This window comes from Amyelois transitella, chromosome 18 (genome assembly GCF_032362555.1).
Source record: "Amyelois transitella isolate CPQ chromosome 18, ilAmyTran1.1, whole genome shotgun sequence".
Lineage (NCBI taxonomy): Eukaryota > Metazoa > Arthropoda > Insecta > Lepidoptera > Pyralidae > Amyelois > Amyelois transitella.
The window spans coordinates 895,038-911,297 of record NC_083521.1 but is presented as its reverse complement, the minus strand read 5'-3'; the positions used below and the strand labels follow the sequence as shown (position 1 = coordinate 911,297).

Sequence of the window (16,260 nt, the reverse complement as noted above, 5' to 3'; positions counted from 1 at the left end):
CGAGGGCCGCCTCGAATTTTCCTTGTTGTCTGAATGGTTACCGCCGCAAATCTCAAGTGCTGTCTTCAAATTAGTAAACTTTCAACGTGCGTGAACTTTCCTTTTCCAACTAGAATTTTCCACCGACATAACGAAGTACACGTGTAGCCAAACGTGGCCTTATCTTGTGATTGTGACGGCTGTCTCTGTCTACTTCTTAAAGGGTAAAGACGCGTGTATGTTTGTATGTAACGACCTACACAAATAATCGTTTCGCGCCATTATTAATATCTGTCAACGGCACGCGAACACGACCCGCTTTCCCACATTCGCGAATTCAAATCCGTCATAACAAAGGCTCAATAATCTGGGCCGTGTCAATATAAATTTCATAAACTCGCCGTATAACCCCACAAAGGGCCGCAAACATCCATGAATAATCTCCATTTTGAGGGTGTCAACAGCATTTACGCGCGCGTTTGAGTTCGCGCCAAAACAAACGTCAGCGGACAATGGCGGGTGTCACGGAGGCGCGAGCTAATTCGCCGATTATAATGTAGTATTGTAGTCGCGGTAATTGCTTGGTGTTCGCGCCCGGGCGAGGCATTGTTTCGGCCAGGTTAATGGGGGAACCAATTAGGCCTATCGCCGTAATATAGGTCGCCAAATACCGCTATGACCAGTACAACGCGGATCACGCTTTGTAATCTCTAATAATCATGTCAATCTTGTTCGATTAGCTTTGGAAAAAATCGCTGAAATTTTCCTACTTTTCAAAGGAAAAAGTAAAGAAAATAATTTATTATGATTGGTAGAAATACACAAAAAATTTACTAAACCTAATGAGAGCACGATCGGCACTGGTCGCTAGAATTTAATGAAAACATATATTTATAATATATATTTATATTTTTTTTTTTGAGTAAAACATTTTCATTTTTCAATCCTAATAAAATCCAACAGTCAGAGCTAATTTAATAAATAAAAAATGGCACAGATTGAGTTAGCCTCAAAATAAATTCGACACATGTATTTCAAGATACTAACTTAACGATACTACATTAATACATGCATATAATCTCGTCTTGAAAATACTGATAGTCCACGTTCAGCTGCGTGGCTTACTGATAGAACTGAGATTCATATAAATTGACAGGTTGCTAGCCCGTCGCCTAAAAGAAGAATCCCAAGTTTATAACCGTATCCCTCAATCGCCTCAACGATACTATTACTTATTATAATTATTTTCACCGTTACATTGAGACGAAAATGTTTTCATTTCGACATGCTGTCATGTCATAGAGCAGTTTGTTTTTTCCAAGAATCGTTTCAACGGTCAGCACCCTGCACTAGCTGTCAGTTGCACTGCCCTCGCCTCTCGCCTCGTATTATCTGCGAGTGCGACGCGCGCCAGACGATTTCGCGCACTGAATTATCAGTTAAAACCCTTTTAAAAGCGACATTTTTGGTCTATCAGTGTGTCTTGCTGTGCGTTTTTGATGTTTAGAAAAATTTGTGAAGAGAAAAAAAAGGGTATTTCCTAAAACAAGCTATAATCTATAACTAGAACTGCATGGAAAGCATATGCAGAAGTTTGTTTCTCGTTATATATTTATATATATATATATATATATACTATATTTTGGGATAATTGTAATAATGAATAGAATAGAATAGATTAATTTTCAAAATTGGATACGAGGTATCACTTTTTGACATCGCGTCACTTAAATATAATTATATCTACTACCACTTCCAAAGCGCATGTGTAGAAGAAGCGGCGGAACAACTACACTGCAGCATTTTCACCGGACCATATGAGATCATTGTATTTTTTTTATTAAATTCAGCAGTATGAAATTGGAACAGCCAAATTCACTACCACAAAATACAATGTTTGAAGATGTTATTGAAAAAATATATATTTGTTTTTGGTAACAAAATACATAAATAAATCTACATTTCAACTCAAGGTGACAAATCAAACAAAGGCTGTGCTTAGTAAATCTGCAATAAAGGCTTTGCATGAATTAAGCCAGTGATTCAGCTCCATCTATTAGCGTTTAGAAACCAAAACCCTGTACTGCCCTGCTGCATATTCATAGTAGTTTAAACAGTCTGCAATAAAGACATACTCGTATAGAACGGAATGGTTTCTACCATACTATGTTACATTGGTCGAGTTAACATAAACTTTTAGTTTGATTTTAATAAGACGACTTTCTAATTTAGGCAATAAGTATAGGTATATTGAATCTTCGCTTTGTTTATTCATGCATACTTACATACATATTATCACGTCTATATATCCCTTTATGGGGTTGACAGAGCCAACCGGATATCCGATAGTAGTTTTAAATGGTATCAAAACCTAGATAAAAACAGACTTGGCTTGCATGTCGCGTAAAGATTTAAATAAGTTATTACGATCTAAAACCTGTTTGTAATTGCGCTTTATTTATATCCTTATTAGAAAAGTAAGCTGATTTTGCTATTTTGTATAAATAAACACGGTCAAGGGTCAAAAGGGTTTTGAAATAAATATAATAGAATATTTGTACTTGCTTTTTACTCATGGGTTTTACCAATGGGTATTTAAATATAAGTAGGAGAAATTGGTGCTAATTTCGAAAGTACGCGGAACTCGCCCTTTGTCCTCGCCCAAACTGCCCTCTTTTCTGTGAGACGGTTACCATAATATTCCGCAGTATTTGACGTGGAACGCAAACAGAGGGCTCGCGTTTCGTTATTTAACTTAAGTAAATTTCGATGTTCGCGACTCGACGCCACTGTTGATACTGCGTCCCTGGCCGCGGCAGTTCTATTTTCAAATGCAATTTTATTATTTTTCTTTTTTTTTTAATATTTAATTCGTAGAGAGACGGGTCCATAGAGAAACTTGCCATTTCAGCAGATGAGTTCAATTTGTAAAAGAGTGTTTCGTGTTTTGAAAAATACCCAGATGTGACAAAACCGAAGCAGATCGATAAAACAACTTATTCCAAAAACTGATTCCCTAATGCCAACGACATATTATAATAAGACATCTAGACACAACAAAGGGAGCATCCAACATCCGTGAGATCATAGCAAGATCCAAAAAACTCGCACAAAAGCTATAGCGAGTGGCGCGCATCCTTTTGTCTCTGGTCACGACCGCGGCGGGCTGTCTCCGATGCGGCTGCCGGAAGCCGCATGCGGGCGCCCGAGTTTAATGGAACCAATAACATAATAGCAGAGACAATGATGAACTGTCAAACTGCCTCGCTGAGGACTTGGTGTAATGACCGTATGAGTTATGGGTGGTGGGCCGGTGATTGTATGTAGGTATGATGGTACGGACGGATATAGATCTTGGTTTATTAATACATAGTAAAATGGAAATGGTTGTAAAAAAGACCACTACTTAAGATAGAGTGAGCCGTGTGTCTTTGTATGTATAGAAAAGACGATTTATCTATTTAAAAGACAATCAGTTTTAATAGAATCCTTCAGAATTCAATTGAAATTATACTTAAGTCCCTAATATCTAGTTGTAGATCATTGTCTCAGAAACATTTAACATGACTTTACATATTATTATAATAATACCTTTTGAACTCTTATTATATTTTGTTTACTACAGCTATTAACTGTTTTAAGTAACTGGCCATTGAGCCGCTACCTTCACCGGCCGACATTAAAGAGAACGCTATTATTTTCCAATAATTCCACTTCACTTTTTTTCAATCGATAATCCCCGTGTGATTCAATACACTTCCTTTCGAAATGGCCGAAACGAAATCATCTGCCTCATTTCTGGAATAAAAAGTAAAAATTGTTTATGGTATCATTGTCCATAGCCCATTCAGCAGTACCAATATGACAAAACGAATTAAATAAAAAATATATTAACCGCGCGTAATAACCGCGAAAATATTGGCTGCGGCCGCGATATTCCCGCTTCATTTCTCGTCTTATTTTTATAAAAAAAAGTAAGCAATTCGTCAAAGATTAGACGGTTATGAATGGATAGTTTTTATATCTATTATGTGTGTGGATTAGTAGTATCTAAGAGGATAATGCACCTGACACGGATCCTTTGTAGTGGGGCAGGTATGGGCATTGTGATTTTGCCATTTCTGCACCAAATATTGCGGTGTTTGCGTAGGACGAAGGAATTTTATCGAAATTTCAAAAGCCGTATTCAACAAGGCTGGGCCAAAAAACACATTTTATATCAGCGATATGTAGCGCGGTTAGTTGCTCAGTAATCGTTTTTGTGTTTCAATCAGTTCATACGTATTTTGTTTCATAACTGCGGACTTGCTATTTTTCAACATTTTTTCCACGTTTCGAGCATAAGATCTACTTTCGAAAATTCATATATATTTATACATGCATATGTAATCGGCTTTTACGACATCCATGAGAAAGACTATCTATTGTCATATTTCACTATCGAACTATTGTCATAGTATGAAATAATATTTATTATAAGTGGAAATACTTGCCTATTCTCTTAATTAATATAACCATTTATCAAATTTAAAAATAGTGTCTCACCACTTTTATGGTCCTGCTGGCCGGATGACATATATCTAGGTTTAAGTACACTGAACAAACATAAATAGTTAAACATTACATATATAACTATAGTGATCAGCAAAAATAAGAATTCATAAGATTAAAAGTAGCAAATGTATTGAAAAAAAATTATTTATAAATATAATATTTAACAAGTAATTAAGCCACCTGCCCGAGGTGTCCTATACGTTTCATATGAATAGCAGTAGTGTGAATAGGTCAGACTACCAAAAATACTTAGTCTATCCACAGGAGCCTATGCGAAAGTATGAATTTAAAAGAGTGTTTACAATTTTAAATAAGCAATATAACTACTCATTCCACTACCAAAAAAAATCAAATTACAGTTTGTTTGCACAGCCACAAGTACTACTAATGCTCCAGTTTAAAGTCTAATAAACGAATATTAAATAAATATTAATTTTATGAATTGCCAAGTCAATATTAGCCCGGCGTCTCACGGTCGACGGGAAGGGGTCGCTTTATACGGTTGATACAAAATATGAACCGCGTGTGGGCGGATTATGTACTGTGCATAGTATTATACAATGCAATGTGTATCTAACATTAATTAATTATGTTACTTCGGTCGGCTTCTATAGCGTAGTGGTCGGTTATACTGTCTCTTAGTAACAGTAACAGGATAACGGGTTTCAATACCCGGGTCTTGAACCATTTTCGTATTGGGCTGCGTTATGTATGCATGTTTATCGTTACTGCCCGCCATTATAACAAGTCTCGAACTTACTTTGACGGCCTCTGTGACGCCGTACGTCCCGGGTTCGAATCCCGGCCAGGGCATAATTAGAAACGAACTTTCTCTGAATAAATTACTTAACTGCCGCTTCCAAAGTTCTCAATTATCCAAACTTAGAACTTCCTAACATTTATCCCTGTGGCGTCCATGGCGTTGCAGAGGTTCCCTATTCTTTATAAATACAGCGAAAAACTGAGATCGATCACCTGTAAAAATATCACGCTCGCTACCACAATGCCGCTAAATCCATTTGAAACAGCATTCACTCACGTTTACTTTATCTACAGACAGAATTAAACTCTCAAGATCTCATGATAAGATTTAAAATTCAGTGGCAATAGTTAAGTGATATTTTTTTCTGTGTCTGTGGCTATATTTTTATAAGTTACTAAATAAATGACGGCTCTGATGGCTGTCAGCGCGGTGGCAGTGTGTTTACTTAGTCCAACAGTATTTCTGTATATTAAAATGCGACGATCTGCCATTGTGTCTGTCCGTCGCTGACAAATCGGCTCGTTTGCACCGTGTCCCAATTTATTAGTGTAAAATTAAATTATAAAAAAAAATATGATGACTATTTTAATGCTTTCAAAAGAGATATGCATGCACCTACTGGATACATTTCTAAATTCGTAATTATCAGATATTTTACAAACGAATTATTATCTAAAGTATTTGTATAAATACATACAGTAATAATTCTACTAGACGTTATTAGGATACGATAAGTTAAGCATTTTAAAATCTTAAAATCTGACAATAAGTTAGAAGAAAACAGTTCATTATTGAAGATTTCAAATAAAAATAAGAATATTTCGTTCGTGGTAAAGAGATTTATTTATTCATGCGACTCCCCGTTACATGGAAATGCTCTGTTCAAATATGCAAAGGAATTTCTTACGTAAAGAGGGACATCTTTAACCCTTACACAGGGTCCATGCGCTGAGAGGGCAGATTCTAATGATAAATCACTGTCACTATTATGTTGAAATAAATTTCGTTTCACGATCTTTTACAGGTTAAACACGTAGAAATAATGGAGTGTTTAAAAATATATTTTTGTAATACATGTTTAAATTTTGTATCTTCTTGTTAAAAATTAGGTATGTCATAAGTGAGCCAATCGGATAATATTTTTTTATTCATGTTAAAAATAATATCTATCTTATAGCCAATTAAACTATTTTTATCACACACATATTTTATAAAAAAAAACAATTTTATAAACAGGATATTTAAAACCTTTGTATTCCTTTCGTGGCTGGATTATCATCCTATATTTTCATCACAAAGAATTCTGAGATCACAAAACAATTAACTATCATTGTTTTTAAACGGCTGTCAGTATAATCTCAAGAAATTAACAAACATGTATATCGAAATCAAAACGAAGACTCATGGTTGGAAAAAATCACTGTTCCAAATGAAGAGCTAAACAAATACAATCTTTATTTATAATAATTGTGGACAAGTTGCAAGTCATCATTCGCGGGAACGGAACACCTACGTGCTTGCCTCGTTTAAAGAAGACTGACACCTTAGTGAATTAACAAAGATGAGTTATGAACTTTAAAGGCACGGAATAGAGTATAAATTCGATAGGTGCGTTTCCGTGGTTTGTCAGCGGATTGGCGCCAAAATTGACTCGTATTGTCAAAGTGACAGGCGACTGGGTGGCCATGGTTATGGGGAGATGGAAAGGATAGGTGAAATAACTATAATTATATTTAGAGTACATATTAGAGAAGATATTTAGAATTTTCATGATTCGGGAGTTTATATTTTAGTTGAGCAGTTTTCAAACTGGTTATTTATTTTGATATGATTTTTTTTTAATGCAATATATAGGACATACCTAAAAGAAAATAAGCCATAGACTCTTGGCTGGGAAAGCGAGCTTAGGAAAGGAATTCGTATTAACTTAACTATTAATGATTAAAAGTATTTATTAAATTACCTTAATATTAATCAATTGGGGATGGCTGAGGTATGTAAACAAATACTCTTAAATCCTTTCTATTCAACTTAGCCGCAACGTGTATATTGTTAGAATACTGTAAAAGTTAACATTTGCTCGAAGGGCTTTCGTATTCCAGTAGCCGAGTGGCAAATACACGTAGCTATTGCTATTAGAAAACACGTGAAGTGGGTGTTGGCTCTTAAACACGACCGTGCTTCGCAGCCGAAATGTCTCGCGTACTTGACAAGATACGACAACAGTCATTAGGCGGAAGACAAATACGTGAATGGCTGGGAATATGCGTGGAGGCAACACGGAGTATTATGCACAAGGAGGCTGAAAGAAACCCCTCCACACGAGAGCGTCCGAGCCTCTCCGAGTGCAATAAGCGACGCGCCCGACGGGACCCGTTCATTAACTCTCACCTACTCCATAAATATCATAGCGGGTCTGCACGTCGTGGACAAAGGAGCGCGTAATGGTTAGTTTACACGAGTAAAGTGCCTAGTTTAGTAGTTTCAAAGTCAAGGTAGTCGTTTTTAATTTAATGGAGGATTCCCCGAGTGCTTCGTACTAAACTAAAATTGATATTGGTTTTAATTTAAATACCTACATCTTTTGGTATATAATAGTTAACTCAAATATATGTAACATGAATCGGACGAAACGGCTTAGTTTTTCGGGCCACGATATAAATATAAATGAGATACATATAAATGAGAGAGAAAAATCCACTATTTCATCTAAGTTCCCATGGAAATCAACTCTGTCATATATACATAAACTTAATTTTAATTATATTCGGGAATAAACAGTCACAAGAAATTTTGTATACCTACCTAATACACTTGTAACTAAGGTCGATAATAAGTACAATAACAAAGGCATCATGATATTCACAGCGAATAACTTAAATCAAACAAAACAACAAATAATATGCAATCTGCAATAAGTCCTCCACTTCTAGAGAGCCCTACATGTAACATACTTATTTGTTTTTACAACGGGCCCCGTCACTCGGCGAGACGTAAACAAAATGGCGGCCGCGGACGCAACGTTTTCATAACGGTGTGAGAAACTCTTCAGAGGGATTAGTTGTACTCAAACTTCATTACTAAAATATTTTTATTTTAAATTTCTAATATATTTCTAATCGGCTGCAGTACATAGTAGGTACAAGTGTTACAATATAAGATGGCAGATTTTAAAAGAATCTGGTATGCATGATCGAAAGTACCTAATTGTGTAATCGAACGATTACGGTCCCAAGTCGAAGACTAAATCAGAAATGCCATTTTATTTCTACTTAAATAAATAATTTCCTTGATATATAATATTTGTTAAAAGACAATCCTAAATAGACGAGTAGATACCTTACCTGGCCATCATGAAGCTACGTAACTAGCTGAGGTCTCTGCCTATCTTTCCAGGAAAGAAGCATAATGTATATATGTAAGTAACCACATAGCTTAACATCTGAATCAGTAAAAGATATTAAAATTTCCCAATATAGCAGCAAAAGCTAATTTTTATATTGACTATCTATACAAATATTATAAAAATGAAGAATTTGTTTGATTGTTTTGTTTGAACGCGCTAATCTCAGGAACTACTGGTTCGAATTGAAAAATTCTGTTGCGTTGAACAGACCATTTATCGAGGAAGGCTTTAGGCTATATAACATCACATTACAACTGTAAGGAGCAAATAAATAATGGAAAATGTGAAAAATGTGGGAAAATTATTCATCCTTGAGCGCTTCAAAATAACTATTCCACGCGGACGAAGTCGCGGGCACAGCTAGTTATGAATATGGGGTTGATACGAGGTCTGAATGTTGCTCAAACTACGAAGGTTTTGCTTTTATTAAGTGTCCGTGCGACGTCCGCCACGCCTTCACAGGGTCTAGCTTCATTGAAGTAGTGTGTTTGACGCGAGTAGTGTGGCCAAAATTCCTGTTTTAGTAGGAACTTACACGGCAGATTTCCTAAGCACCAAAGTGGCTCCTTTAATTAACTCACTACAATACTAACATAAGTATTTACCTGTAAAACAAACACGTATTTTTCTTCATTCATTCATCCATTACACGTTTATATCCCTTGCGGGGTAGACAGAGTCAGCAATCTTGAAAGGCTGACAGGCGACGTTCAGCTGTTAGGCTTAATTATAGAATTGAGATTCAAAAGGTTGCTAGCCCATCGCCTAAAAGAAGAATCCCAAGTTTATAAACCTATCCCTTAGCCGCCTTTTACGATATCCATGGGAAAGAGATGTATTTTAACACGGGCAATAAAACTCGTTTATTCATCTACAGCTACTTATTAAAATATTAATTTTATCCAGATTTTACTTCAAGGAATGGTCAACATAGACGCGGGCCATCCCGCCATTTTGTCGAGTGTTGGATCAACCTGAAGAAGCTTTCGTTTAAGTTTTACAGCAAAATGAGCCTACTCTTTAACCGACTTGTAAAACCTATGGCTATATTCTTAGCTAGCTGCAGTTCGGAGCTTCCTTCCCGTGGGAATTTCGCTTCAAAATTACCCTATATTATTATCTATTATTCCAGATTATTTATTTATTTGGAAAATGCACTTGGTATACGTATGTATACCAAGTGTACAAATATAATACGAGTACAATACATTGCTTCAAAGAATAAATCTAAGGAGTTGTAATACATATAGGTACCAATTACAGGTGCACACAGCATTTCCAACTTATTTATTATATTTTTTTTTAATACCTATATAAAATTACAATTTCAGGGGATCCAGCAGCTGGGTGGTATTGAATGTAAACATAAAAATTTGATACTGAGTACAGTCTTGGAGTTTTTTCGAGAACATTGACTCTGCTGATCCCGTTCAGGATAAATACGTTAAACTATGTAGTATAAGTACCTTAACGTGTGTATTAAAAAGTATAATTTGTTTCAGGTCAAAATTTGGTTTCAAAATCATCGTTACAAGTGTAAAAGACAAGCGAAGGAGAAGGCGATGGCGGAACAAAATCAACATAATCAGGTATGGATTGACAGAATTGATTTTTATTACTCGTAATATAACCAACATTGTTTTATAAAGTAATTACATTCTCAAAAAAAAAACCTGAGACTAAAATTGACAATACAAAATTAACAGTAAAACAACTGACAATTTAAATTAGCATTTTTGTACAGTATCTCTACTATGATACTGACCAGCATCTGAGCTCAAAACGAGAATTTCTCTATCTTAAAAAATTACAATTCAACTTTCTCAAGCAAACTAATACAATATTAATATTCGCGTTTATCGCTAATGAATAATGCATATTTAAACGATAAAATCTGACTCGGCAGTGTTTGGTTTGCTCGTGACGATAGCATCGCAATAAAATACGGGGCCCGCACTCTCGCGAACTGGCAACCCTACAGTTTCCCCCGCGATTTCGTTGTCGATGGCTGGTAATGATTGCGCGTTCCTCTTTCGATTTTACGTGTTTTATCGATGATTGTAGGGTGATGGCGAATTATTTTCACACCTGAATAATACTTTATTCGCGTTACAAAAGTTGTTTTCAGGTGATAAAGGTTTTATTAATAACTGATTAGACTTGCCTAATGTTATTTTTAACTTACTTTTGTACTACTCTCGTTGTAGCTAATTTCTGTTTCAAACGTCCACTAAAGATGTTTAGTGATTAGTTAAATGCTGTGAAAATGTGAAATGTTACATTTTCTGGTCCAAATCCTGCCTTAAAGTATGTCAAACATTCCTATATTAAGTACAATATAATATAATAGTAAACAAATATAATAGTTGCTGGTCCAATGTCTTTAGTAATTTACGCTTTGCCGATTTTAACCATGTAAATAGCGATGGACCTTTTCGAAAAAATCTCCCTTTTATTAAACTTTTCATAATAAATACCTCATAATATACTGTGGTGTTCAATCAATGTGAGAAGACATTTCCTTCCGCCTAATTGGAAAACGCGCCCCCAGCGCGATGCGTGTTGCCAGCTTCGAGAATTGCCCCAATTTGCTGGAGCCGGGGGCTGGCTTCTTGATTGTTAGCGCGTGGGCGGCCCCCCGCCGACCTGTAATGAGTTTATTATGGGGCTGAGGTATTATGCGTTAGATTTGATTATAGGCTGGTTTTAATTGATGGAAAAATGATTCTAAAAATTATTTAGACTGAGTTCCTAATAATTACATTCATTAAGATCACGTCTCTTAGCCGGATAGGCAGAAACTATCATTCGACTTACCACTGGTTCCCCGTGCATACTACTTTTATCAAACATATTATCACGCAAACTCTTTTGTTTATATGTTGGACTTAAAGGTCCCGATTAGTTCAAGGTAGCTTGTCTAAGCCTTCCCCGTGGTATTTTTGTGCATGTGTAGATTTTCCAATTTAAAAAAAAAAACAAAAAATTCTCAACTTTTATTCATTATTATGGGACATTTCAATATCCCTTAATAATTGTCATATCTTCTGGTTTCACATTGGTTGACGTCAAATGAATTACTTGAAACTATTTTACTGCCGCTTCCAAAGCCAATACGTCAGTGCAAAGCGGCAACAAACTGCACTGCAGCATTTTCTTCAACAACGTCAACTTCACAATTATTTTGTTTCCATTGAAATAACACTTTGTCGTAGTCATCATCATCACCCCGACGAGTGGCGGTCCCTGTCCTGGTGAAGGACGGCAAGCCGTGCGGCTCTGGGGAGTCTTCCTCACCAGCGCACAGTCATTGTGCCACCCCCACCTCCGGCTATGTACAGCAGGTCAGTATTTTTTTTTAAGATTTTTAAAAGTGCCGCTGATTGTTGTGGAATAATAAAAAGTAACCTTGATATTTTTTTTTCTATTGATGTTTATCAGAAAATAATATATTTTCCGTGCCGTGTGGTTCCCGGCACTATTACAAAAAAGAATAGGACCACTCCATCTCTTTCCCATGGATGTCGTAAAAGGCGACTAAGGGATAGGCTTATAAACTTAGGATTCCTCTTTTAGGCGATGGGCTAGCAACCTGTCACTATTTGAATCTTGGTTCTATCATTAAGCCAAATAGCTGAACGTGGCCATTCAGTCTTTTCAAGACTGTTGGCTCTGTCTACCCCGCAAGGGATATAGACGTGACCATATGTATGTATGTATGTAATATATTTTCCCTCCACAACAGGGCTCCCAGGCCGCGTGCAGCAATCCCCTGGTGTCTTCATACCGACAACCCGCTGCCTACCAGCAGCAGTGCTCCGGCTACCTACCCCTACAGGGCAGGGCGTGGTAGAAATTCCCCCAGCTTTACCACGAGACAATGTTTAAAGAGGAGATGTATTTTGACTAATTAGTCTTTTACACGGATTTTTTTTTTCATTAATAAAAGTGAATTTTGCCTTTACGCGTGAATATTTTGTGGGTGTAGTCGTCACATCGACATTATAAGTAACTTTAGCCAAATCAAACTTTAAAAATATGTAGTTATCATTTATTTTTATCGAGTATATTACCAAAACTTAAATATACCTTTACAAAGTCCCGCAAGAATTAAATATATATTTGATTGATTCTTTTATTACTTTGAACGAAACGTAACTGAATTTTATTTTGTGACAATTTTGACCAATTTTCCTGTAAATTGTTTCATAATTTTGCAATATTATTACACAATTAAGTATATTTGAAAATCTTTTTTGTAATTAAATTCTATACAAAATTTTTCTAGAATTTGTTTGCGAGTTCCTCTAAGAACATTGTCTATGGTAAAGCGAGGCTGGCCGAGGAAGACCAGAGACAATTAGTGAAATAGAGTGAAGTGCTAGTGTCGGACTACGAGTAGCAAGGCAGCACAGACGGTCCTGTAAATAAGTAGTTACGTAGATAAAATGAGCACGTCTAAGGATTTGAATTTATTTGTGATACTTTTTCTTCACCGTTAGATATGATCACAAAAATAAGCGTCGCTTGCAAAGACAGAGTAAAATTCAAATATTTTTTTTTATTCATCATTGTAGTACATTCCAATATCAATTAATAATTGTTGTGTCTTTTGGTTTTACAACGTCAAATAAATTACTTTATACTAAGTTGGCTGCCGCTTCCAATGCGGCAGTGCAGAAGAAGCGGTAACAAATTGCACTGCAGATTTTCTTCAATAACTTCAACTCCATAATTATCAAACTTAGAATAGAAATGTGGACGAAAGATTACTAAAATTGTTATGATTAATTGATTTTACCGAAAAGATTTTACTTAAAAGTAATATAAAATAATTTATGATGGAATGTCAAATCATACTCATTATATTTTTTTAATTCCTTTTGGGTAAATATGGTATAAATTTATACCCTGATAGGACTAGTACTAAGGCTGACGTCCACTACGCATAAAAGCTCGCCGAGGCAAGTCGAAAATACTTAGAATGCACTTGTATGCAATACAGGCCATTATAAATACCAGCTAAATTGCAGAATAACTTTGACAACCTATATGTATTTAAGTTCCAAACATATGTAGGTACTCTTCATATGAAACCTGCAATTCCATGCAATATCATTTGCAGTACCTGATAGTTTAATTTGGTTATTTGATTTTAATAGATATTGAGTATAATTTAAACATAGCGATGTGTTTAAAAATAAATTCTGTAAAAAAAAATGTCTCTAAAATAATTTATTATTATTTTTGTGATCATATCTAATATATCAGAGTGCCAAACATAAGTTTTTTTTCAAGTTGAAAGATCTTTCTTGATAATTGAGTTGATTTTCTATTGTAAATAACTTAATAATGTAGCGGAATCTGTTGTGTGTATAGTATAATTTATGGTATATCAGTGTTTGTGTGTGTAGGTAGATGATAACGTGTACATAAATCGAAAATTAACTGATGTCGTAGTGGGATCAAGGGATTAATTTAAACAATAATAATGTCTTCAATTTATCGCTTTTGTCCGGTATACGGTCCGATGGAAATCCTTCCTTATATAAGAGGTACCTACTAATATTACTGTAACAACATTTCAACAAAATCCGTTCGGTTTTACGGTCATAGGTAAGTTATAAAACTTTTATTTCTCCATAAGCAGATAAATAAGTCACATCTTAATATTTTAATGTATTCTGCGTACATATGCCTCATCTTTTGTATATCCATTCATACATCCAAGATAATAGGTATGTCGGTATATTTTTTTATAGTTTCCAAAAATTATGCACAGAACGTCATATTTGAATTTTTTGCTGACGACCGAAGTCTCGTCAAAATACCACGGAAATGATAATAGTTTTCATAACATTTTCTTCGCATCTTAAAAGTAAGTTATAAAATAAAGGAATGTGGTAAGAAAGAAAGACATTATAAAGCGAAATTTACGAATGCCATTATATGTATCAGCAAGAGCGATGATTATTATTGACTTATGGAATTATCTAATACTATTATTTCATAGTTTTTATGTCGCTGCATTTCGCACGATTTGTTGCAAGAAACAACGAATATTTGAAACTTATACTTTTTATTACACCATTTATTATTCTATGATTATTTAAAAAAAAGCTGTTATAGTGTAATAATAAAAGAGCACGCCTGGTACAATACTTTTTATTAATTTTATATTTTTCTGCAACACTTTCACGAAATAAGTAATTTTACACTACACTTTTATGTTTCCATAATAAATCAACCTGAATATCAGAAAAATCATCAAAATTGTTTCATTATTATGTACTTAAAACATTTTAATTATCAATCCCACAGTCGCTCCATTTGTAAATAATAAATAAATTAAGGAGATTTCACAACTCATGATGCCAACATTGAAAATGGCGGACTTTCCCGCCTTGGCACGGAATTATAGCAATAAGAATCCTTAATTATGTCTTTGGAGTAAGTGAAGAGATGTCTATGTAAGTACTGTTTTCTAAACTTAATTTATGTTTTAAATAGTTCCATGTAATTATTATAGAAATAGGGGCGTTATCACGGACTACAATTATAAATAATAGTGATAAAGATAACATGAAAGGAATTTGTAATTATAGTGAGAAGTGGGGTGTAATGAATTTCGATTTATAAAATAAAAATTAACGAGTTTTATATGTTCGTTTTACTTAACACCTATTCCGAAATTCCACAAAGAGTTATCAAGAGATCTGATTGACTTTTTATCATATTAAATATTAATATGATAAAAAGTAACTTTTTCTGTTATGCGAAATAGAAGTTTCAGTACGAGTACAGTATACGAGTACAGTTCAGTACAGTACGAGTTTCCTTGTAGGTAATAATTTAAGTAATAAGTAAAGAAAGAAGGATTTATCGATTTATTTATATACCCGTGCTGAACTTATGATGTGTATAGTGAAGGTAAAGTCTTTGTTTGGTACCTTTATAAAGAGAAAGACCAATCTGTTCACAATTTGAGTAAGTTGAAAAAGCAGGTAGGTATGAATAATAAATAAACCGCTGAAAAGATGAGCGTGATCAGGTTGCATTATACATCACCTGGCAAGTGGTAGAAATAAAAAAAGGTCATTTCCAGCAGGATGAAATATAAAAAGATTATGGATCTTTTTACTAGAAGATTAGAACTAGAATACCTAATTCTAGTTCCGTATCTTACCTATCTACTTACTTTCTTAAAAATAACTTCGACCTAAGTAAGTAGGTACTTCAAAATTCCATTAAACATTCTCAAGAGAAGTGGGATAATAGATACCTACTTCGCTAAAAACTTAATGAATAGGCAAATAATAGATCTGTGGAAGAGATGCATACTTACAGGGTATAGGATTTAAATCTGTTTTTTAGCGAAATACCTAGGTATCTCCAGTAAACTGCAAATCTTCAGGTATACTTACTTACATATTAACATCATCAATTATCCTCCTGGCCTTAAGGCCTAAGAGAGGTTGGGTAACTCAGGTTTTTATTTACTTACCTACTTACAATATAACCTATTTAAATTTTACCGAGATTTGGTAAACACAAATAG

General features: G+C 34.8%; 1 protein-coding gene across 1 annotated transcript in view; it reads left to right on the top strand.

The window, feature by feature from the left end:
- Positions 1-12,624, top strand: part of LOC106137878 (homeobox protein Nkx-2.1) — a 35,782-nt gene extending 23,158 nt beyond the window's left edge. Inside the window, exons 5-7 of the mRNA XM_060949330.1 lie at positions 10,205-10,291; positions 11,918-12,046; positions 12,448-12,624. Of these exons, the coding sequence (XP_060805313.1) occupies positions 10,205-10,291; positions 11,918-12,046; positions 12,448-12,555 (324 nt within the window). The 3' untranslated portion in view covers positions 12,556-12,624. The remainder of the gene's footprint in view (positions 1-10,204; positions 10,292-11,917; positions 12,047-12,447) is intronic.
- Positions 12,625-16,260: the final 3,636 nt, after the last annotated feature.